Source organism: Lynx rufus, unplaced genomic scaffold (genome assembly GCF_022079265.1).
Source record: "Lynx rufus isolate CCGP_SWC_20201006 ecotype Redwood Valley unplaced genomic scaffold, mLynRuf1.p SCAF_35, whole genome shotgun sequence".
Classification (NCBI taxonomy): domain Eukaryota; kingdom Metazoa; phylum Chordata; class Mammalia; order Carnivora; family Felidae; genus Lynx; species Lynx rufus.
This window is the reverse complement of record NW_025814851.1, coordinates 1,033,633-1,059,509: the sequence shown is the minus strand read 5'-3', so window position 1 is coordinate 1,059,509 and position 25,877 is coordinate 1,033,633. Positions and strand designations below refer to the sequence as shown.

Here is a 25,877-nt window from a genome sequence, read left to right as displayed (position 1 = left end):
CTTCTAGTTTCATACTGTTGTAGTCAGAAAAGATACATCATACGATTTCAGTCTTTTTAAATTTATTGAGACTTGTTTCATGGCTTTACAGGTGTTCTATTCTGAAGAAGGCTCCATGTGCACTTAAAAAGAATGAGTATTCTCTTTAGTTGAAATATTCTGAATATATCTATTAGGGCCATCTGGTCCAATGTGTCATTCAAAGCCATTGTTTCCTTGTTGATTTTCTTTCTGAATGATCCTTGCATTGATCCTTACTGAAGATCCTTACTTTGTTAATAGTTGCTTTATGTATTTAGGTGATTCCATGTTGGGTGCTTAAATATTTACAATTGTTCTATCCTTTTGTTGGATTGTTCACTTTATCATTAGGTGGTGTCCTTCCTTGTCTCTTGTTGCAGTCTTTGTTTTAAAGTTTATTTTGTTTGATATCAGGGGTGCTTGAGTGGCTCAGTCAGTTAAGTGTCCAACTCTTGATCTCAGCTCAGGTCATGATCTCATAGTTCATGGGATCAAGCCCTGCATCGGGCTCTGCGCTGACATCACAGAGCCTGCTTGAGATCCTCTCTCCCTCTCTCTCTGCCCCTCCCCTGCTCATACTCTTGCACTCTCTCACTCTCAAAATAAATAAGTAAACTTATAAAAATGAAGTCTATTTTGTTTGACATCAGTATTGCTAGCCAGCTTTCTTTTTTGCTTCCATTTGCATGGTAAATGTTTTTCCATCCTTTCACTTTCAGTCTGCATATATCTTAGGTCTGAAGTGAGCCTCTTATAGATGGGTCTTGCTCTTTTATCCATTCAACCACCCTGTGTCTTTTGATTGGATCATTTAGTCCATTTACATTTAAAGTAATTATTGGAAGGTATGTACTTATTGCCATTGTTATTTGTTTTTCAGTTATTTCTGTAGTTCTTTTGCTCTCTTCCCTTGTAGTTTAATTGCATTTTTGCGTGATATGCTTAGATTCCTTTCTCTTTATTTTTTGTGTATGTATTACAAGTTTTTGATTTGTGGTTACCATTAGGTTCATAATAACATCTTATGCCTATAGCAGTCTATATTAAGTTGATGGTCGCTTAAGTTGGTACCCACTTAAAACATTAAATTTTTACCACTCCCCATGTTTTATGTATATAACATCATACTTTACATCCTTTTCTTTTGTGAATCCCTTGACTGATTTTTTTTAAATTTTTTTTTAACGTTTATTTATTTTTGAGACAGAGAGAGACAGAGCATGAATGGGGGAGGGTCAGAGAGAGGGAGACACAGAATCCAAAACAGGCTCCAGGCTCTGAGCTGTCAGCACAGAGCCCGACGCGGGGCTCGAACTCACGGACCGCAAGATCATGACCTGAGCTGAAGTCGGCCGCTTAACCGACTGAGCCACCCAGGCGCCCCTCTTGACTGATTTTATAGATATAATTGATTTTACTGTCTTTGTGCTTTAACCTTCATACTGATTTGATAAGTGATTTATGTACTACTTTTATTATGTGTTTGCATTTACCTGTGAAATTTTTTCCCATTATTTTCTTACTTGTGATTAAGGCCTTCTCTTTCCACTCAAATAATTCCCTTTAACATTTCTTGCAGGGCTGGTTTATTGGTGATGAACTCCTTTAACTTTTTTTTTTGTCTGGGAAATTCTTTATCTGTCTTTCTGTTCTGAATGATGTCCTTGGTGGGTTTGCATATTCTTGGTTGCAGGTTTTTTTCCTTTCAGCACTTTGAATATATGATGCCACTCCCTTCTGGCCTGACAAGTTTCTGCAGAGAAATTAGCTGATAACCTTACGGGGTTTCTCTTGTATGTAACGGTTTCATTTTCTCTTGCTACTTTTAAAATTCTCTCTTTATCACTGCTTTTTGCCATTTTAATTATCATGTGTTTTGCCGTGGTCCTCCTTGGGATAATTTTGTTGGGTACTGTCTGTGCTTCCAGGATCAGGATATCTGTTTCCTACCTCAGATTAGGAAAGTTTTCAGCTATTATGTGTTCAAGCAAATTTTCTGCTCCCTTCTCTCTCTCTTTTCTTCTGATTCTGTGATCCTTATAATGTGAATGTTATTATACTTGATAATGTTATTGAGTTCCTTAACCAATTCTCATTTTTTTTTCTTTTTGCTGCCCAGCTTGGTTGCTTTCCATTACTGTCTTCCAGATTGCTGACCCATTTTTCTTCCTCCTCTAATCTGCTATTGATTCCTTCTAGTATATTTTTATTTCAGTTATTGAGTTATTGGCGTCTGACTGGGTCTTTTTTATATTTTCTGGCTCTTTGTTAAAGGTCTCACTGAGATCCTTCATTTTTTCTCAAGTCCAGTGAGTATTTTTATGACCATTACTTTGAATTCTCTTAACAGGCATATTACTTCATTTAATTTAGCTGTTTTGTTGTGGTTTTGTCCTGTTCTTTGATTTCATACATATTCCTCTGTCTCCTCATTTTGTCTGACTCTGTCTTTGTTTCTATCTATTATGAAATTAGGCTACAATTCCTGATCTTGAAAGTAGTGACCTTATGAAGAAGTGGTCCTGTGGTGCCCTTTAGCACAATGTCCCCTGTTCACCAGAACCAGACAAGTTAGAGGTGTCTCTTTTGTGGGTGGGTGTGCCTCTACTATTGTAACTGAGCCACGTATACCTTCAGTCCACTTGGTTGCAATGACCTACTCTGCCTACTTTGGGCACACAGGGCAGGATTTGGTCTCTGTGCTGTTAAAGGGCCTGTCTGGGTTTGCCATGGGCTTATAAGTTGGGTGGTGTCAGTAGTTACACACTTGCCTGCCCTCAGCTCATCTCCTGGGGCTGTAGTCACATTGACCCACAGGGCAGTCTCTATATTGTACTCCCAGAGGCTTTCATTGATCGGTGGAGCTGACAGTTGGACAAGATGCCTGCCCCCAGTCTAGGACTGATGGGCAGGGCACTATCTCTGTGCTGCCAGTTATAAGGTTCGGGCACTGGGACTGAGGGCATACTGGTGTGTATGGTTATCTTCCCTTCTCTCCCAGACAGTAGTCACTTTGGACTGGTGCTTTTCTCTGCTTGGGTTCCTTGCAGAGCATATTGGGACAGGAGTAGCTTTGGAGGGAGACCTCTCTCTTCAGTGGGGTAGGTTGGATGGACCGATTGGCAGGAGAGCATGGGGGAAGGGCACATGGTGCTAGCAAGATAGGTAGACAGTGTTTACACTGGTTCCCACAAGTGACCTGCTATCCACACTGGGGACAGGGAAAGAGAAATGGTGCCTACCAACAGTTTTGTTCTTGGGGAGGTCTCCTAAAAATTCCTGCTCCTCTAGTGCAAGTTCTGAGATTAGTAAATAAATCTTCTTCAGTATATCCCAGGTGCTTTTCAAACTGCTGCTTCCGTGCTGTATCTTGGCCAAGTTATTTGTTTTACTGGCCCTTGAAGGGCTGGGTCCCAGTTTCCTATTGCCCCCCAATTCTCCAGAATATAGCTCTTCCCAGGATCTAAGCCCACTGGTTTTTAAAGTACCTGGAGGTAAGCCTTGCTGAGTGTAAAAACTCTCAAAGTGAAGCCCCACTTCTTTTTCAAATCCAAATGTTACAGAAACTCGTCTTTCCAGTGTGGGTCCTCTGTGCCTGGGGTGGGGTCTGATCTTCTCACTTCTTTGTGCTTGTAGTGTCCCTTCTGTTTGTGATTAGTCTCATCTCCATCCCTCCTACCCTTTTGATGTGGCCTCCTGATTACAATTAACTGTGTAATGTCTGTTCTACCAGCCTTTGGTCATTTTCAGTGTCAGTTGCACTGATGTGGCTGTTACCTTGGTAAGTCTGTAGGACAAGCAAGATCAGGATCCTCCTACTCCTCCATCTTCCAACATTTGCTCCTTTTTTTAGTTGTGCTTTTTATTTCTTAAGTGTTGAGCTTTGAAATTTCTTTATAGTCTGAGTTCAAGTCTCTTACCAGATATATTTTCTCCTAGTCTATAGCTTGTCTTTCATTCTTAACACTTTCTTTCTTAAAGTAAGCACTTACATTTTCTAGAAAACTCCAGTGTCTCAATTTTATTTATTTATTTTTTAGAGACTACAAGTGAAGGAGAGGGGCAGAGGGAGGGAGGGAGGGAGGGAGGGAGGGAGAGAGAGAGAGAGAGAGAGAGAGAGAGAGAATCTTAGGCAGGCTCCATGCTAAGCATGGAGCCTGACATGGGACTCAATCCCACAACCCTGGGATCATGACCTAAGCTGAAATCAAGAGTCGGACACTCAACCAACTGAACCACCCAGGTGCTCTTCAATTTTATCTTTTAATGATTATGCTTTTGATGTCTCCTTTAGCAATTCTTTATGTAAACTCAGGTCATAACGGTTGTCTCTTTTCATCTAAAAATGTTATGGTTTTACATTTCTATCCATGATCTATTCTGACTGAAGTTTTACATAAGGCATGTTTAGGTTGAGGTTCCCACCCCTTTTTTGGCATATGGATATCCAGTTGTCACAACACCACCATTTGTTTAATAGACTTTTTTCACCATTGACTTGCATTTACACCTTTGTAAAACGTCAAATGGCCAAATTTGTGTGGGTCTGTTTCTGAATTGTTTCATTCTTTTGCACTGATCTATGTATCTGTGCCTTTGCCAGTACTTTATTGTCTTGATTACTATAGCCCTATAGCAATTCTTAAGATCAAGTCCTATGAGTTCAATTTTGCCTTTCCATGTAAATTTTAGAATTAGTTTATCTGAAGCCACAAACATTTCTTCTGGAATTTTGATTGGAATTGTATTTAAATGTATAGACCAGTTTGGTGAAAATTAGCATCTTTATTTTTCATTGAGGTAAAATTCACAAAACATGTAATTTAACCATTTTAAATTGTACAATTCAGTGGCATTTAGTGCATTTACAGTGTTATGAAACCAGTGCCTCTCTCTGTTTCCAAAACATTTTCATCACCTCAGAAAAACTCCCCATATCCATTAAGTGATTGTTACCCTGTTGGTAACACTCATCTCCTGGTAATCACTAATCTGCTTTCTGTCTGATTTCTTTCTTGCCCATTATAGATATTTCATATAAAGTAATAATGTAATATTTGACCTTTTGTGTCTGGCTTATTTTGTTTAGCATAATGTTTTCAAGGTTCATCTAAGTTGTAGAATATATCAGTATTTTGTTCCTTTTTATGGATGAACAGTATTTCATTGTATGGATATGCCACAATTTGTTTATCTGTTCATCTGCTAATGGGCATTTGGGTTATTTCCATCTTTTGGCTATTATGAATAATGCTGCTATAGACATTTGCGTCTATGTTTCTGTGTGGATATGTTATGTTTTCATTTGTCCTGAGCATATACCTAGGAGTAGAATTGCTAGGTCATATGCTAATTCTATGTTTAAGTCTTTGAGAAATCACCTATTTCTACAATGACTGTGAGACCATTGGCATCTTAGATATATTGAATCTTCTAATCTATGTATATGGTATATTCCTCTGTATTTAATCTTTTTAAAATATCTTTCATCGGTGTTTTATAGATTTTACATACAGATCCTGTACATGTTTTGTTAGATTTATCCCAAAGTTCTGTATTTTTGGAGATATTATGAATGGTACCTTTTTTAACTTTTGGTTTCCAATTGTTAAATGCTAGTATGCATAAATATGATTTTGGTGTATTGACCTTGTATCCTGCAATATTGGTATATTAATTTATTCTAGGAGTTTCAAAAATATATTCTTGGGATTTTTTGTATAGATGATTATGTCATGTGCAAATATAGACAGTCTTATTCATTTCGTTCTAATCTGTAAGTCTTTTATTTCTTCTTGCCTTTTTGTTTTGGCTAGAACTTGAAGCACTGTATGGTGAGTGAACAACCTTACCTTGTTTCCAATGTAAGGGGGAAAACACTCAGTCTTTTCACTGTTATAATATTAGCCATAGGTTGTCAGGTTAAGGAAGTTCATTTCTATTCCTGTTTTGCTGAGAGTTTGTTTATGAGTGGGTATTGAATTTTGCCCAGTGTTTTTGTTCTGTCAATGGATATGATCATGTGGTTTTTCTTCTTTTGTCTATTAATATGGTAGGTTACATAGATTTTCAAATATTGAACCAGACTTAAAATTACAGTATAGACCTTACTTGATCATGGTATATTAATCTTTTTATATATTACCCGATTCAATTACTAGAATTTCACTGAGGATTTTTGTGTCTGTGTTTATGATTGATACTGGTCTGTAATTTTTTTTTACTCTCTGACTTCAGTTTTGGTATAAGGGCAATGCTGGCCTCAAACAATGAGCTGGGAAATATTCCCTTCTCTTCTATTTTGTGGAACTGGTTGTGTAGAATTAGTGTTTTTTTTTTCTTTTTTCAAGTGTTTAGTTGAATTTGTAAATGAAACCATCTGTGCCTAGAGACTTCTTTTTCAAGTTTTAACTATGGTTTTATTTTCCTTAGTAGGTATTATTACTAGTAGTAATAGTATTAAAACTACAAACAGAATTGCTTGTAGTATTCTCCTAGTATCCTTTTAATGTCTGTGATGTCTTTAGTATCTCCCTTTTTATTCTTGATATTAGTAATTTGTGTCTTGTCCTTTTTCCTTTGTCATTTTTGCTGGCATTTTATCCGTTAATGGATCTTTTCAAAAGACCTACTTTTGGTTTTATTTAATATTTACTATGATTTTTTTTATTACTCAGGATTTAGTCTATGTTGATAATTTTGCACTGTGAACTTGATAAGAATGTATATTCAACTATTGTTGGGTTGAGTGTTCTAAAAGTTTCAATTAGATCAAGCTGATTGATGATAATGTTCTATATCTTTGCTGATTTTCTGTGTACTTGTATCAATTACTGAGAGAGAAGGGTTGAAGTCTCCCAATTATAATTAAGGATTTGTCTATATCCCTTTTTAGTTCCATAAGTTTCTACTTCATGTACTTGGAAGCTCTGCTGTTAGGTGCATCTACATTTAAGATTGTTATGCCTTCTTATTGAGTTAACTCTTGTCATTATGTTAGTTCCCTTTATGTTCCAGGTAATTTTTCTTGGTCTGAAGTTACTTTGTCTGATAATATAGTTAATCCAGCTTTCTTTAATTAATGGTATGTTATATCATTTTCTTCCTTTCTTCCTTTTTATTTATGTATTCATTCATTTATTCATTGATTCATTTATTTTTACCATGACCCAGAACTCAGCCTGTATCCTTTATCTTTGGTTCCCAAGTGATATTTGATTCACATCCATACAGAATTAAGAGAAAAAAAACTTGAATCTGTTCTCACTGCTATTCACTGAAATAATTTAGAATAAGATGAGGCCTAATTTCTCTAAACTGAACCAAGAGGAAACCTGTATTCACTGTTTGAAAAAAAGAAAGGAAAATAAGCTTCTAAGATTGAACTGACTCATTCATTGGAGGTCAGGAAACTGCTGTACACCTCACTTATCTGCAGAAAAATGCAAATGGATACAACCACATAATCACTTAGTGTAATTTAGAATTCTGACTTCAGTGCTTACAGGAATGTGGCAGGACCATACTGGTGCAGTCTGGTGGCAAGAATATTAATCATGAAATCTTACTGTGGAACATGTAGCCCAGAGAATGTCTCCCACAAATCCATCAGGAGACAGGTATGCTAATATTCCTATAGGGGGCCTTGATGCCATCCCTCGGGGAAAGGAGAAGTCATGGGTGGTAAATGTTAGCACAGTCAGAAATAATGGATTAGATTTACACACAGAAACATACAGATTTCAGATGTAGTACTGAATAAACTAAGATTTTTCAACAAATTAAAAATGCACACAATGGTAGGTATTTTTCAGGGGAAATTTAAGTTACTGTTCTATTCTTTTATTTCTTACCTATATGATTTCATTTAAAGTGAGTTTTTTTGTAACCATTTACTTGAGTTCTATGGTGTTTTAAAAAATCCTTATTGATTATCTATTTTTAGACCATTTATGTTTAATGTAACTAATGATATGTTCAGATGAAGGCTTACCATTTTATTGTGTCATTTATATTTGTTTTCTCTTTTTGTTTTTCTTTCTCATTTCCTCCCCTCATTTGGGTTATTTGAATAATTTTTAATATTTGATTTTAATTTATCAATGAGTTTTTTACTATGTTTCTTTGTATAACACTCACTTTTAAAGAGACTGTCTTGTCCCCATAGAATGTTCTTGGAACCCTTGTCAGAAATTCAATTGACTATAGATGTTGGGGTTTCTTTCTGGACTCTCAATTTTATTCCATCATTCTATTCTTTTTCAAGATTGTTTTGGCAATTCCAGGTACCTTGCAATTCCATTGGAATTTTAGGATCAACTTTTCCATTTCTGCAAAAAAATGCCATCGGTATTTTGATAGGAATTGCATTGAATTTGTAGAATGCTTTGAATATTATTGCCATCTTAACAATATTAAGAACTCCAATCTATGAACATAGGCTGGTTTTCCATTTATTTAGGTCTTCTTTAATTTCTTTCAGTAATGTTTTATAGTTTTCAGTATATAAGTCTCATACCTCCTTGATTAAAATTTATTCTTATTTGCTTTATTCTTTTTGATGCTTTTGTACATGGAATTGTTCTCTTAATTTTCTTTACATATTGTTCTTCTAGAAACACAACTGATTTTTACATTGATCTCATAATCCTTAAATTTTACTGATTTCTGTTATTAGCTCTCATGATCCTTAAACTTTACTGATTTCTGTTATTAGCTCTAATAGATTTTTGAAGATTCTTTAGGATTTTTCTGTACATAGCATAAAGTCATCTGCAAATAGAGTTTTATTTCTTCCTTTCTAATTTGATGCCTTTTATTTCTTTTTCTTGCCTAATTGTTCTGGATAGAACTTCTAGTACAATGTTGAATAATAGTGGTGAAAGTGGGCATAATTGTCTCATTCTTCATCTTCAGGGAAAAGTTTTAGCCTTTCACTTTTGAGTATGATGTTAGTTGTGGGTTTTCATAAATGTCTGTTACTGTATTGAGGAAGTGCCCTTTTATCTGAGTGTTTTTTATCTTGAATGGGTGTTGGGTTTTGTCACATTCTTTTCCTGCATCAACTGAGATGATCATGTCTTTTCATTTTATTAATGTGTGTATTATATCAACGTTCCTTTTTTAGGAACTAGAAAATATATTTTTGTCATTAAGTCTTAAATGAATTTAATTTTCTCTTTCACACAATTTTTTAAAAAATCCTTTTTTTCTTTTTTTTAAGTTTTATTAAGAAATAATTGACATACAGAATTGTATAAAGTATACCATATACAGTATACAGACTTGGCTTACATACATTGTGAAATAATTACCACAGTATACTTAGTTAACATCCATGATCTCATGTAGTTACAAAAAAAAAAAGAGGTCCCACTAGAAGGAAGTACAAGACTGGATTCCTCTGATGAAGTAGAATTCCAGAGAAATTTGAAGCTGGTCATTAGAAGAAGTGGGAGTAGGATCATTAGGAAGAAGTTTCACTCTCACTTTGCTTCTCTTTTAGGTTTAGCAGCAGTAGTAACAGAGTTGACTTCAGTAGGATCTATCTAGACCATTTTCCCATTAAATCCTATAGGTGTTACATGTGGTTTATGAGGAGAGTATGATAAAACTGGATGTTTGTATGTATGTGTATAGGATGAGATACTTGTATATGTGTGTTTTGTCATTCAGATAATTCATTTCCAGTAATCTTGTTGCCAGTTCAGTTGCCACTCAGCCCAGATGGTCTTTCTATTCCCTTTCTGTAAATAATGTGCATAGCATTTCTTTTTCCATTTCAGCCAACACTTATTGATTGCCCACTCTGCATTGTTAGGCTCCCTTAGTTTGAAATCAAATAATACATATCCCTGTCCTCAGGGTAAATCAGGGGTGACCTATTTACTTATCAACTCTTAAATGCTGTATAACAAGTAACTCCAGTAGAGGTATACCCAGGATGCTCTGGAGAGTTGAGGAAGCATTTCAATCAGACTGGGAGAACAAGGAAGGCTTCTTTAGGTAGTGAATCTGGAGCTGAATTTTGCAGGGTCAGTAAAGTAACTCATGAGGTTGCTCACTAAATGGATGTTGAGAGTGAATCAGAATTAGGTGATGCTTGGAGAAGGACATTTGCAGCAAAAGTACAAAGGTAGAAAGACATGAAAAATATGTGGCACATTCAGGGGTTCCTGCCTTTGTATGTGAATTAAGTAAAGGATCTACTGGTAGGAGTGGGAGGAGCTGAAATGTAGGTATCCATCTGTCTTTACCCTTCTGGACGAAATCTCAGTTTACCCTGCTTTTCCCTTTCACTGCAGTTTATCCTTCCCTGGAGTCTGACGATGATGACCCTGCTTTGAAATCTCGACCCAAGAAAAAGAAAAATTCAGATGATGCTCCATGGAGTCCTAAAGGTGATCCAGTATTCTGTCCTTAAACTCTGTAGGTATGGTTTGGGGAAAATAGGCTGGGGGTAGTTGGGATATTTAACATAAGGAGACATGATTCAGTCATTCATTTGTTTATTCAGTAAACATTTGTTGATTACCACCTGTGTGCCAGGTACCGTGTTAGGGGCTGGAGTAAAAATGATCGATAAGACACATTTCATGCACTCAGCTCAGCATAGCCAGAGGTAATGAACCATGTTGCTTCTGATATTATATGGCTTGAAGTGAAAAGAATACCTTGAGGGACACCTGGGTGGCTCAGTTGGTTAAGCATTCAACTTTGACTTTGGCACAGGTCACAATCTCGCGGTTTGTGAGTTCCAGACCCACATAGGGTTCTGTGCTGACAGTGCAGAGCCTGCTTGGGATTCTCTCTCTCTCCCTCTCTCTGTCCCTCCCCAACTCATGCTCTTGTGCACACTTTCTCTTTCATTATAAATAAATAAACTTCCAAAAAAAGATCTTGAGCATATTCCAACAAGCAGTCTCAGACTTCTGAGAACATTCTGCTACTGTCATCCCAGACCTTTGGTAATAAATAATGTTGTCAAATGAAGGAAATTCTGCTGACTGCCTAACTCCACAAGGCCCAAGACTCCTTAGACTGTCACCTATACTGGCTGAGAGGCCAGCTCTGAGGAAGGAAAAAAGAATGGTCATTGAGTTGAACATGGAATTTAGAGGGTAATTTTATTCATCTCATTGGTTCGGTGGTTTTCACAGTGGAGGTTGTGTCAGTTAGCTTTTGCTGCTTATTAAACTACCCAAAACTTAGCGGCTCAGAACAATAACGGCTGATCATTTCTCATGATTCTGTAGGTTGGCTAAGCTATTGTCCTAGTCTGGACTGGCTTGGCTGGGGCTGGATGGTCTAAAAAGATCTTCCTCAGGGGTCTTGACCTAATTTGGGGTGGCTAGGACCTCTCTCCATGTGGTCTCTCCTGGTCTACCAGGAAGCCAGCCTGAGCTTTTTCACAGGATAGCAGAAGCATGTCCAGTAGTAAGAGAAGTAAAGCCCCAGCTTACCAGCACTTTTCAAGCCTCAGCCTGTGTCATGTTTTCAATTGTCCCACTGGCCAAAGCAAGTTACATAGTCAAGCCTCAATTCCAGGGTTGGAGAAATACATTACATCTCAAGAGAGAGGAGAGAGAGAGAGACAGCTGCAGAATCCTCCTATGCTACAGGGAGATGAGAGCAAATTGAAAGCCATTACTGCAGCAGTCTTTCACAGAGGGTGCTGGCATCTCAGTTACCCATGGTTCCCCAGGAAATAAAGATCCTGCTGGCCCCACCCATCCTTATTTGGCCTTTCTGCTGTTGGCTTGGGGTTGGGGGACAAGGGTGGCAGAGTAATCTTAGGAAGTGTTCTCTTAGTGAGCCAGTCAGCAAATGTTTCTTTTTTCTTTTTTAAGTCCTATTTTCTGATTGTATTTTTTCATATAGTTTCTGGCTGATTAGCAAAATAGAAAAGTGGGAAAATACGGAAAATAGAGGAAAGTGTAAAGAAGAAACCACCCATGATCCAGTTACCCGGAAGCAACCACTGTGTTAGTGTTTTGACACGTTTCTTTCAAGTCTGGTTTTCCTATGTATTTCTTTTTATGGTTAAAATTACACTGTGTAGAGACAAGCCTATATCCTGCTTTAAGCTTTTTTTTGCCTTTTAATCAAATTAATGTGTATATTTGGTAGCAAATCAAATAGTACAGAGGAGTTTAGGATGAAATGCAGTAGTCTTTGCCCCTGCTTTCCCCACTTCCAATCCTGTGCCTGAGAAGCAACCTCATAGTTTTTTTTTTTTTTTTTTTTTTTGGTTGTTACCTCCAAAATTCAAGATAATAGGGTTTATTTATACCACCATTTCTTGATGTACCAACTTAGTCTCTATTTCTCTGTCTCTCAGCTTCTGTCAGTCTGTCTTGATTATCCACTTTCTAAGATACAGACATTAGTACTCCTTCCTGCTTCCCACTTCTCATGAACTGCACATTTTTGTTTACATTGTCAAGGTTGTTAGCATTTACATTTTCTTGTGATAAATACTCTATAGTAACTAGCGGTTGACTGTAAAAGTTGAAAACCAGTAAATATACCTGGCCTTTTAAATCAATATTATTTCATACGCACGTCCTTACGCCATTGTTTATAAGTATTTTAATGGCTACAAAATATTCTATTCTGTGGATATACCTTGTTTACCTAACTTCTCTTTAACGTGAGGCATTTAGCCTATTGCCACATTTTCACAATTAGTAATATTTGAGGTGAACATCTTTATATGTGTTGGTGTCTCTGATTATTTACCGACAATGGATCTCTGACGATGCCCAAAAGGGCAGGCATTTGGGTGGCTCAGTCAGTTAATTGTCTGACTTCGGCTCAGGTCATGATCTCAACGGTTCATGAGTTCAAGCCCTGCATCGGGCTGTCTGCTATCAGCACAGAGCCTGCTTCAGATCATCTGTCTCCCCCACACTCTGCCCCTTCCCCACTTGTGTGCGCTCTCAAAAATAAATAAATAAACATTAAAAGATAATAATAATTGTATAAACTCCAGGAGGGCAAAAAGTACATGTGGATATACAATAAAAAGTGTCCTTCTCACCCGTTTCACAGTCTTCACTTCCCTACTAGAATTCACTAGAGGGTTGCTGTAAGCCTTTAGCTAATTATCCAGAGTTCTGAAAAAGTTTTTTTCTGACAATTTTTACCAGTTTTTCATTGTCTTAATTCAGGAGTGTGTTTTTGGAAGTCCTTAACTTTGTCATTCTTGCTATTGCCATCCATCATGACATACCAAATAGTTCAGTATGCTTTGCTATGAAAATGACATTTTCTTCTATAACCATGGTACCATTTTATGACACCTAAGTCAAATAACATTTATTTTCTAACGTCATTTAATACCAAATCCTTATTCAAATATCCCCCCCCCCCGTTGTACCAAAAGTATCTTATAATTTGTGTATTCAAATCAGGATGTTTTCAAGGACTAAACATTTCATTGGGTTGTTATAATCTCTTAGTCTCAGTCATTTAAAATTTTTTATGATGACAGATTTCAAACATACATAAATGTAGAAAGATAGTACACAAACACCTATATTCTCAGTATATTTTGCTGTATTTGCTTTATTCATTTATCTTCTAGCTTTTGGTGAGCCACTTCAAAGTAGTGTGCAGCCATAACATGATATTTTACCCCTTAATACTTCAATATCGCCTAAGGACACCCTCCTACCTAACCATACTACCTTTGTTGTACTTAACAGTTAATAATTCCTTAAGATCGTCTAATACCCAGTCCATCATTAAATTTTCTCCACTGTGCCCCACAAAATGTCTTTTATAGTATTTTTTCCTCAAAATCCAGGTTCACTGAAGGAGGGTTTTTTTTTCCAGCTTAAAACAAGAACTTTCTCATGTATTATACAGGTCAGGCATTTGGAAAGGGTACAGTAAGGGTAGCTTGTCTCTACTCCATATAGTATGGGGCCTTATCTGGGAAAATTAGAAAGCTGAGGGGGTTTCTTGATGGCCAAGAGTTTGAATCATCTGAGGTGTCACTAACTTACATATCTGGTGCCTAGGCTGGGAAGACTCAAGGACTAGAACTGCCAAGCATAGTGCCAACATGTGGCCTCTCCATGTGACTAGCTTCCTCATTGCCTGGTGGCCTCAAGGCAATCGAACTTCTTCCATGCCTGCTCAGGGCTCAAAGTGTGTGTTCTAGCAAGCAATGCAGAAACTGAAATTGCCTTTTCTGACCTATCCTGGGAAGTCAGGCAGTGTTACCTTCACCACATTCTATAGGCTACAAATAAGCCTGCTGGAATTCAATGGGAGGGAACATAAGACCCCACCTATCAATAGGAACAATGTCAAAGAATTTGAGGCCTTGTTTTAAAACCACCACACATAACAAAACTATAGAGAACAATATAAAATATATCCAAGAATCTATAACCAAAACTGCACATTAACATTTTTGCTACATTTGCTTCACATCATTTTTAAACAAATGTCACCTTTATAAAGAGAGGACTTCAGCCTTTTGAATTGCTTATTCTGTAATCTGCATACTGCTTATATGGAAAGTCTTTTTTTATAATAATAATAATAGCTAACCAAGGAATCTTTAAATCTAGGTCAATAACCACCACCACCTCTTTTTTTTCCTTTGACACTGATTTTTTTCTTTAATTAAAAATAGAATAGTACAATAAATTCCCATACACCCACCACTAAGAATCAACAGTTACCAAGATTTTGCTATGTTTGATTCATCTATTTTCTTTTTATCAAAATTGTCAGTGCTTTAAAGCAGATCCTAAATATTGTGTCATTCCTCACTTCCAATGTACTTTAATAAGCATCTCTAAAAAAATACATTTTCTCATATAACCATAATCCTATTATCATACATAACAAAATTAATAATGTGATAATTCCTATCCATAATCTAATACTAAGTCCATAATCAATTTTCCTCAGTTGTCTAACCAAAAAAGGTATTTTTACAGTGGATTTGTTTAAATCAGGATCTAACAGTTCACAAAGTATTTGGCTGTCATACCTTTTGAGTCTTTCTTAACCTAGAGCATTCCCCCTTTTTTGTTTTATGCTGTTGATTATTGTAAAAGCTAGTGTAATTGTAACACATCCCACCTTCTAGATTTGTTTGTTTCCTTGTGACATTGTCTTTTTAATGAAACAGGCCATTTATCTTGTAGAATGTCTGATTGTTTTCTCATGTTGTCATTTAACTTGTTGTCTTATCTCTTCATTTCCTAAAAACTGGAAGTAATATGAACCACTTACTTGATTTTAGGTCTTTGGCAAAACTACTTCCCAGGTGATGCTGTGAATTTCATATTGCACTGTATCAGGAGGCACATGAAGTCAGCTGTCTCACTATTAGTAACAATCAGGTTAATACTTACCTGGGGGTGGGGGGCGCCTGGGTGGCTCAGTCAGTTAAGCGTCCGTCTTCAGCTCAGGTCATGATCTTGCGGTTTGTGGGTTTGAGCCCCACATCAGGCGCTGTGCTGATAGGTTGGAGCCTGGAGCCCTCTTCGGTTTCTGTGTCTCCCTCTCTCTCTGACCCTCCCCTGCTCATATTCTGTCTCTCTCTCTCCCTCAAAATAAATAAACATTAAAAAAGATTTTTTTAAATAAAAAAAGTAGGCTTAGTTAAGGGGGTGATAGGATCTTACTGTCATAAAGCTAGTTTTTTTCCTTCTTGAGACTACAAGTAGTATGTGAGGTAATACTTAGGTACTGTGTGAATATCCAGTGCCCTAGAATCAATTGTTTTATTAGGCCTTGCAAACCTGTGATTTTCTAATTCTGTCATTCCATTTATTAGCTGGCATTCTTCTATAAAGAAGAGTTCAACTTCATCATCTGGGGCCATTTGGTTATCCTGAAGTATACTTCCTATGTAAAATGTGGGATAAGTAACTATTTTTTGATTCAAGATTCTTATGGCACTATAAAAGGGTTATACAAGAAGACAGTCTTCTTCAGGAATTCATAGCCTGTTTGGTTGACCACATAACACACACAGCAGCACATCAATGTTAGGGAATGAGACAAGATGGTACATAATATATATTGAGTGACTTGTATGTATTGTAAGTTCAGGAGAGGGAGAAGTCGGTGTGAGCCAGAGAGGTCCTAGAGGTTTTGTATAGAAAGTTGATTTCAGCTTGCCTTTGAAGGATAGGCAGGTTTTGAAGTGGGGGACAAAGGGAAGAGGGTACTCTAGGCAGTATGGATGGTGAGGATGAAGGCACAGGGAGAGAGGATGAGCTGTACTTATTCTGGAGGTATAATAAGCCATTCTGTTTAGAGAAGCTGAGAATATGGATGTAGAAATAAGGTTGAGGAGGTAAGTAGGTCAGGAGCAGACCATGGACAACCTTAAATGCCAATTCAGGGAAGTTAACTTTTACCCTGTAATCAGTGTGTGCATTGTGTTCTTTGAGCATTTGTAAATTAGCTTCTTCCCTGATGGGAAACAAAATCTAACTTTCTAAAAAGCTGTAAGCAGGGGGACCAGTGAGACCACCTTTGGGGAGGCTCAGAGGTAGGGAATATGGTTGACATTCAGATAAATGTTTTCATCCTGTTTCCTCTGCAGCCCGTGTGACCCCAACTCTACCAAAGCAGGACCGTCCTGTGCGTGAGGGGACCCGGGTAGCTTCCATTGAAACGGGCTTGGCTGCAGCAGCTGCAAAACTAGCCCAGCAGGTAGGTGCTGACATCTAGGCAGTGGCCTTGCTACCGACCCCAGTTTCCTTAGAGCCTTAAAACTGAGACCTTCAGGCTGATAGGTTCCCACTGTTGTCTCATCGGGGAGTGGGTGGGTAGCCTTTGATCTTTATATATGGCATTATCCTAGGCTCCTCCTATATCCTTCACAGCCCAACTCGATGACAAGCTACTTCCACAGATCACACAGTTGACATGATTTAGGATGAAAGGAAATAGGGGGCCAGAGAAAAGCTCTTGTTGATATCACTTGCCTTTCTAGGTGTGTAAAAACCTGTTAGGTGGGAAGGACCAGGGCTGTCCTTGAATGAGAGCATTTGCCATCAGATGGAACCCCGAGGAGGTTACTAGCTGAGTGTACTCAAGTTCTCTGCCACCCAACCAGTATTGGATTTTGATTTTGGCGGAGAGGCTTTCCTTGTCCTCTGTGCCAAATATTATTGCCTTAATCTTCAGCCCCTGCTGCCCAAGAAAACTTCACTCACTAGTTTTTGTCCTAAAGGGTCACTTCACTAGAATTAAATTGACCTCCTAGCAGGTTACAGTTTACAAAGTTCTCTAATGTGTATACTGCGCTCAGCAACCCTGGGAACAGTTGGAGTTAAATTTTCTGGTTCTCTCCTTATCAACATCTTCTTGGCTCTTCATGCCACACACTATTGCTTAGAGCATTTGTTGGGTATCTGCTTTTATGTTAGGGGCTTCCATGTACAACGTCACATGTAATCTGCCCAGTAGCCCTGTTCAATAGGTGATATTTTCATCATTTTACAGGTGAAGAAAATGAGGCTCTCTTTAAGTGACTAGTCCAGGATAATACAGCCAGTAAATGGAGGAGACAAGATTCAAACTCATATCCTCTAACTTCAAATTTCATGTTACTTGCTATTTCAATAAAATAGTTAAATGTTTATAGAATTTAATAATCATATCCTATCTCAATAAAATTTAATAGAACGATGTTTTAAATATGCTGTTATATGGAGCGCTCGAGTTGCTTAGAAATGTCTCAGGCTGTTGTTGGGAGTTAGCAGAGACCAAGCAGGGCAGGTAGGCCATCTCTGACCAGAACTTCCCTCTGTTATATATACCCTAGTGCCATGTTAGATGTAATCTGGAAAAAAAGTGGGGGAGGGGAGTGTTCTACTGCTTTAAATAAACAGATACATTAATTAAAGCTGTGAAAACTATTTTTAGTGCCTTCTAAGGAGCTCACTTCTGTTTCGGTTGATGAGGGATGACTTGAAAGAAGAGGATTTGAATCTGGGAGGCATTTTGCAGGCTGAACTTTTGGAAGGAACAGAAAGGCATTCCAGGAGAAGGGAAATCCTTAGCAAAGCACACAAGGCCCTCTTAATTTGTTCTCTGGTCACCTCTCCTCCCTAACCTCCTACCAGCCCCTCATACATGCCCTTCACACCAGCTATACTATTGTACCATGATACTTGAAGTTCACTTAGCATGTATCACAGTGTCTCATGCCTCTGCCTTTGCACAGGTTGTTCCTCTGCCCATTGGGAATTATCCCTTTCGGATTCCTTACCTAACACACCTTCATACCACCTACCACCAATTTATTACAGTAGTCTTCTGTGCTTCTGTAGCATTCTCTCTTAACAGTCATAAGTGTGCTTTTCTGTGTTCCTTATTAAACTGTATGTGCCTGAAGGGTGGGGATATATCTAATTTAATTTGGTATCCCCACTATACTAAACATGTGCTTAGTCAATGTTGGGTGAATGAATGAAGGAATGGATGGATGAATAAATAAATGAGCAGATCTTTTCTGGATTGGAGGCTTCATGGGGAATAGGGTAAGATAAATTCAGATTAAAAAATGGATTGTAGAACTAGCCTGCCTGACTTTGAATCTTCACTCTACCACTTTAGCAAGTTACTTAATTTCTCTATGCCTCAGTTTCCTCATAAACTTTGAGGATTTGATGAGGTAATATATGGAAAAGCTCAGAGCATGTCACTTGTCACAGAGTAAGTACTATAGACGTGTTAGCTTCTCAGTGTAATCATTATGGGTTGGATAGGGATGAATGGCCAGACTGTAGAAGACCATGAATGTCAGACTGGGAAATTTGAACTTGGGTGAAGACCTGCTAACAGGCTTCTGAGCAAGGAAATTGGCAAGTGTAAGTGATCCTGTCATAAAACAGTCTAGTCTTCTGTAATTCATCTGGATGAATTACATGAGGAGATTGGCAGCAAAGGTAGAAAAATTTCAGCTATTTGATCTAGGTGTGAATAGATAATCTCTGGATTCAGATGAGAGTAATGGGGGCAGAAATGCAGTTTCTGGTATGGGTGGAATAGCAGTATGGCTGAGAAAAGTGATTCTGAAGCCCAGTGGCTTAGGTCTGAATCCCAGCTTGGTCACATATTGGTCCTATAACCTTGGGAAAATGACTTAATCTCTCTGTGCCACAGTTTCTTCTCAAAATGTGATTTTAATTCTTTCTTCTCATACTTCTTCTGAGTATTAAATGAGTTAAATTGTAGAACAGTACCTGGCCTGTATTACTAATATTATTATTCTTATCCCCCAGAAATTCCTATTGTAGCCACAGCCTGGCAGGAGTAGGCCCGTGCTGCCAAGGCAAAGAAATGTAATCACTGAGTTGGTCTGTGAGGCTGTGTAGCATTTCAGAAGGTGAAGTTGTTCACATGCTCTCAGCACCACCTTTCCAGGTTCTCAGGGCTCCAGATGCCCACTCTACAGGTACCCACTACACAGTGGATAGTAGCTCCATAGAGCAATGGATGGATGAAATCCAAGATGTTGGGAGAAGTGCCATAATTTCTTATTCATCTCTTCCATCCAGAATTGAGGTTTTAAGACCTAGTGGCCTGGAGGATTGCCAAGTCCTCTATTAAAAGACCAGCAAAAATAAGAGAAACCTTGTAAGATATGAAGATAGAGCAATAGTTTACCACTTGCTGAGTACCTACTATGTGCTATGTGTTTTTACATCATTATTTTATTTAATCTCTCTGACAACCCTGAAAAACAGATTTATTTGGCCCATTTTACAGATGAGGCGATTGAGATTCACAGAGGTTAGTAACTTGATGAGGTCATCCCACTCAGGGAGCACAAGCCTATATTTGAACCCCAGTTTTTGTTTGTTTGGGTTTTTTTTTGTTTTTGTTTTTCTTTGTTTTTTTAAAAATTTTATTTTATTCCAAAGCTACTCCTCTTTCACTCTCAGAGTTCCTTTTTGAGAAGTGTACAGGGTGGATATTCAGATAGACCTGGCTGAATCCTGGACCTAGCAGTTCTTCACCTGTGAGGCTTTGGGCTCAAACTACTTAATATCCCTGCACCTCAGTTTTCTCTTCTATAAACTGAGGGATTTTCCTTCTCAGGGCTACTCTGAGGATTAAATGAAGTTAAGCAGACTGTTGGCCCTTGCACAACACAGGTTTGAACTGCACAGGTCCACTTATACGTAGATTTTTTTTTTTCGTGTAGTACTGTAAATGTATTCTCTCTTCCTTAGGATTTTCCTGATATTTTCTTTTCTCTGCCTTTATTGTAAGTCAGTCAGAGAAAGACAGGAGCATATGTTTTCACTCCTATGTGGATCTTGAGAAACTTAACAGAAAACCATGGGGGAGGGGAAGGGGAAAAAAAGTTAAAACAGAGAGGGAGGGAGGCAAACCATAAGAGACTCTTACATACAGAGAACAAACTGAGGGTGGATAGGGGAGAGGGGAAGGTGGGTGATGGGCATTGAGGAGGGCACTTGTTGGGATGAGCACTGGGTGTTGTATGGAAACCAATTTGACAATAAATTATATTAAAAAACAAAAGATACAGTATATAATATGTAGAACATACAAAATATATGTTAATCGACTGTTTATGTTATCAGTAAGGCTTCCAGTCAACAGTAGGCTATTAGTAGTTAAGTTTTTGGGGAGTCAAAATGTGGATTTTCGCCTGCGTGAGAGGTTAGTACTACCCTAACCTTTACGTTGTTCAAGGGTCAACTGTATAAAGGGCCTTAGGTGCCGACATAAATGTAGCTATTCTTATTAGAAGTATCCGTAGTCCACCTCATAAATGGCAATGCTAGGACTAAAACCCAAGTCTCTGAACTCATTTACCCTTCTGTTACCACTGTACTGGTTAGTGGCAGTGATAACTTAAGGGTGGATGGTACCAAAGAGGTGACCTCAGGTGATGGAAGGTCTGTGTGTTTTGTGTACATAACATCCAGGCTAGACTTGGGGTGGGGAGACTTGTAGAACCACATCTACCAGTGTCTAGTTTCCTTTCTGGGCAATTCTCTCTTCTCCACTCCTGAATTTTCCCTTCCCACTTGGCTTATATTTCAGGAGCTGCAGAAGGCCCAGAAGAAGAAATACATCAAGAAGAAGCCTTTGTTGAAGGAGGTAGAACAGCCTCAACCTCAAGAGTCCAATCTCAGCATGGCAGCGCCAGCCCCATCTCTGGCGACTACACCCCAGCTTCTCACCTCCTCCTCGCCCCTGCCTCCTCCTGAGCCTAAACAAGAGGCCCTCTCAGGAAGTCTTGCTGACCACGAATATACTGCTCGTCCCAATGCCTTTGGTATGGCCCAGGCAAACCGCAGCACCACACCCATGGCCCCTGGCGTCTTCTTGACCCAGCGGCGCCCTTCAGTTGGCTCCCAGAGCAATCAAGCAGGACAAGGTACAGCTGCCATATGGTTGCAGAACTGAGTAGGATCTTAGGGTCACCAGCTCCAAACCCTAAGTACCCTGGTAGATGAGAATACCTGGGAGGGATACTGATGGTCAACCTAAGGCGCTTGTATTTGATCTCTTAGGCAATGAAGGGACGTTAACTGATGTTAAACAGGGGCATTTCAGATGTGGGTTTAGAAAGAGCCTTCTGGTGACCAGAGTGGAGGGTGGGCAGTGGGTGAGAAGTCTAGGGAGGAGACATATACACAGGTTTCAGGCTGCAGTGAAGAGAAGCTGGGGCTATAGCAGAGGGAATGAAGAGGGAGAAGATAAATTGATCAAATATGGAGGAGGTCACAGTAGACATGGGAAGTGATTTGATGTGGGGAGAGAGAGGAAGAGGCAATGGGGGGGCATGACTCAAGCTCTCTTTTTCCTCACTTTGGCCTTCAAAGCCCAGTCCCTAGAGTATGCAGCTCAAGGGTGGTGAAGTCAGTGTGGCATTGGATGATGAAGATGAGGGTTGCTAATGAAACAAGGCCGTGGGAATGCCACCTTCCAGAACACTGAGCTATAATCACTAACCAGGCACTTATCCAGTCTCCGTGGTCAGGATAAGAGGACAGGGAGGCATTACCACATCCCTGCAGAATTTAGGAAGGAAAATGATTAGGACCTAATAAATCAATGAGGAAAAGGAATCAGACAGGCTAATCAGGGAGTAGATAGCTGCTGCAGGAGGTCATAGGAGGAAGCGCCAAGGCATGATGGAAGTAGTTAAGAAGGGCCTCTTGCCCAAGATGTGCCTGGAGCCAGTATAAGAATGGGGACACTCTGTGGGCAAAGGAACAGAGGAGGGGGGTAGAACAAATATAGATGGTGCTGGAGTTGTTGCTGAAGCCCTTGCCAAAGCCTTTACTTACCTCTCTTTTCCCCACAGGAAAGCGTCCTAAAAAGGGCCTGGCCACAGCAAAGCAGAGACTTGGCCGTATCCTGAAAATCCACAGAAATGGCAAACTACTTCTGTGAGCCTCCTAGTGTCCTGCCCCTCACCCCTTCACCCCCATTGCCTTCTCCATCGTCAACTCTCGGGGCACTCCTGGATCCTATCTGCCCCGGACAAGGTGCTGAGGCGCATTGTCCTGCTTTCTTGGAACTGACCAAAGGCACGGACTCCCCAAAGGGCCCCTTCACCAACTCCCCTAACTCCCTTTTCTACTTCCACTAGAGCATCCTGCCTTCCTTCTCCATACCTCTGACTAGCAGGTAAATGGGAGAGGTTTCTGGCTGACCAGAACCTTCTTCTGCTGCTTCAACCCATTTCTTTTTTACCACCCTTATCTGCCCTATACTCGCATCCCCACTTAGAGCTAGGAGGCAGGATGAAGAGAAACAAAGTGAGCCTGGGCCCCTTGCTATTTCCCTGATTATGGAGTTCCCAGTGCTCAACACTTCCCACAACTCCAGCCCTGTCTGCAGAAGCCTGTCCACCTTTGCCCATATGTTCTTCCCCTTCTGCCCCCCAGCCAAGTGGACATATCCCATTCCAGATTCGTTCCTGGGAGAAGGGTCTAGCCTCTTTCCCCTCTTGCCAAATGCATCATGAAAATAAAGAAGAGGGCCTGGAGTCTCCTTATTGCCCCAGTAGGGGCCATTTCCAGAGGTGGACTAGAAAGGCTGTGGGCTGACTTCATTCATCTTTGGGAAGAAGAGAGATTTCTGTCATGTCTAAAGGTGGGGAGAGGACCAACACCCAAGCCTTTGACCATGACTTTGTAGCCCATTGGAGGAAGCTACTTTTGGGTGGCTACAGATGAGGTCCCCTGTCCCAAGGTGAGCTTCAGGGATTTGCCTGGATTTTGAGGTCCTGCAGAACATTATCCATGTGGCTATAGCTGGGCCCCAACAGGTGATCTTCCAACAGTCTGAAAGTTCCTACCACTGAAGCAGATAACTCTGGCCCTATGTACAGCCTGCTCTCTTCACCTGTACCACAGAGCACAGCCTGGACCTTCTGGAAAGGATGTGACAGGACAGCTCACCTCTGGGTTCTCCATCAGGAGCCTCCCTCCTTTCCCCACCTAAGGTCTTGGTCTAAAGAAGACCTCAGAACTCACATCTTTGCTTCTGGGCCTTTGTGCTCCCAGACATCAGGTCAATGCTCAAGCAGAGTACAGATGGGCTATTCGAGAGCCTGAACCTGGGAGAGGAGATGCCCGTCTGTAAAGGAGCAGATCATCTGATCCTCCTCTCCCTGTCTTCCCTTTGTGGATGTCTCTATTGTCCAAACAGTGCCCAACCCCTCCTCCTCCACTGTCTCCCTCCACCTCAGTTTGTCCCGCCTCTCTGGCAACCTGGACTGGATGGATAATGCCCCACTCCCTCCATTTTGGTACTGCCCAAGTGGAGTGCATCCTTGTCCTCTACTCCCCACTTTGACCTCACCCCAGTTTGCCCAGTGCTTCTGGGGAATTTAATAGCTACCATTGCAGGCTATGGGAGTATGTGAGGCTGCCCTTGTTGTCTTTGTGTCTCCAGTTTCTTTCTTTTCTCTACAGCCCCACATCTACTCTCCTCATTTGGAATCAGGGGCCCCTTAACCCCATTCCTTTTTTTTATTTTGGGGACCCCAGGGGCCATGCAGTCCGCCATCTAGTCACACCAAAGGCAAAAAGCCTGGCTACCTCCCCCCCCCAGAACGTGAGGTCCCCACTCCCCTCCCCTCTATTTCCACCCAGCTTTGCTCTTCTTGGGGATTTCAAGGCAGCAGAGGGTAGTGAGGGGAGGGAAGGAGGAACAGTTTGTGTCCCTGTGTGGGCAACTGCCTGACTAGGCCCTGCCTGACTGCTGTAACAAAGACCAGGATCCCAGCCCTTCTGCCCATTAACACCCTCCCCCCTTGATATTTCAAAGGCAGCTAATTGCTAGCAAATCCCCCTGGTTCCAGGCCCCTTTCCCCTCTGTTTCTTTGTTAGAAGTTTCTGTGGAGCTGAAACCCAACTTCCATTTGACTGGGTTTCCATTTAGTTTAGTTGGGCTCTCAGAGTCTCCTGTATGTTGTTTTGTGTTTTAAATGAAAAGCAAGTTTACCCTCAGAGTTATGCTTTTCCAAAGAGGCTAGTGTGCTTTTTCTTTTTTTTTTTTTTTTTAATGTTTCAGGTTCTAAGTGAAGTGAGTTGGGGAGGGATTGGAGTGGTAGTAACTAAGGTGTAGAACATGGTGAGAGTTAACCTCTGGTATCCAGTCCCTAGCACAGAGCTGGGGGTTGGATAGGGGGCAGGGAGAGAGGATTTCTATTCACCTTTAATATATTTTTACAGAAAAGCAAACAATTTAAAAACAAGCCCACCGCTTCTGTACATGTCTAAATATATTTTTAGAAGTGGGTAGGATTGTGAATTTCTGATGCAGGGCCTTTTTATAAACAGGTTAGAATAGCATCATACAGACTTCTCTGTTGTTTTTTCCCCTGTTTTTTTCTTATGTTGTGTTACTAATGTAATTTATATTTTTTTTAGATCCTCCCTTTCCTATATAGATAAAAGTGATTTATCTTGGCAAATGCTTTGCTTGGCATTCTTTTGTGGTGGTAGTGGTGGTGGTGGGTGGTGGGGTGGGTCCAGGAGTGCCGCCTTCTCTTTACATTTTCTCTTCCTCTCCCTTTTGTGAACTCAGCACTTCCTTGGTGCCCAACCTTACACCTGAGGTGGGGAGGGGACAGAATCCCAGCTTTCATGAGAGACACAATTGACACATTAGAAACATAACCAGAAGTACAGTGAGCAGAAAAGAAAGAGGCAACAATTCAAAGTGGCCTGACAAGTTTGTTGGGAAGGCTTTCCATATCTTCCATGGGCTATTCTTAGTGGCTACACCTGTATTGTGTTTGAATATGGAATTTTGGTGTTTTGTTTTTCTTCCCTCTCTCTTTATCTGACATGCTCCTCCAGGCTGAACTTGATTACTGTGTTTAGGTTCAGTGCAAGGGATAAGATAGAATTATTAGAGCTAACACATCATGATCATTTCCTTGTGCTAGACACTTCTCTTAGTGTTCTATGTATATTGATTCATTTAATCCTCACTGATGTCCTCATCCTACTGATCAGAAAACAGGCGAAGAAACCTTCTAGCATCAAACATCTTAAGTTGTGGGGCCAGCCTGGTTCCAGAGTCTGTGTTCTTATCACAGTACCACCTCTCACTGATAACCACTACAATTTATTAAGTGCCTTTTCTGTGCCAGGCATTGGGCTAGGGGTTTTACTTAGGATATCTCATTTAATGCTCACTGACAACGTTGGGAGATAGTTGTTAGTCCTGTTTACAGTGAAGGAGATTGAAATTTGCCAGTGGTCTTCCACAGCAGGATCTGCCTAACTCCAAAACTCATGTTCTTTCCCCTCACCATGTTAGAAAATCTTTTGCACATCAATGACCCAACAGATGTTTATTGAGCA

General features: G+C 39.9%; 1 protein-coding gene across 5 annotated transcripts in view; it reads left to right on the top strand.

Moving 5' to 3' along the window:
• PHF8 (PHD finger protein 8) overlaps window positions 1-24,979 on the top strand; it is an 89,484-nt gene extending 64,505 nt beyond the window's left edge. For 3 of the 5 annotated variants that reach the window (XM_047093610.1, XM_047093611.1, XM_047093612.1), the window contains 4 exons: window positions 10,326-10,421; window positions 16,604-16,713; window positions 21,088-21,424; window positions 22,358-24,979. In XM_047093610.1, the coding sequence (XP_046949566.1) occupies window positions 10,326-10,421; window positions 16,604-16,713; window positions 21,088-21,424; window positions 22,358-22,446 (632 nt within the window). In that variant the 3' untranslated portion in view covers window positions 22,447-24,979. Of the gene's footprint in view, window positions 1-7,519; window positions 7,641-10,325; window positions 10,454-16,603; window positions 16,714-21,087; window positions 21,425-22,357 lie in introns of those variants that run through there. The other 2 variants (XR_006964732.1, XM_047093613.1) reach the window with 2 other exon arrangements.
• The last annotated feature ends 898 nt before the right edge of the window (window positions 24,980-25,877 follow it).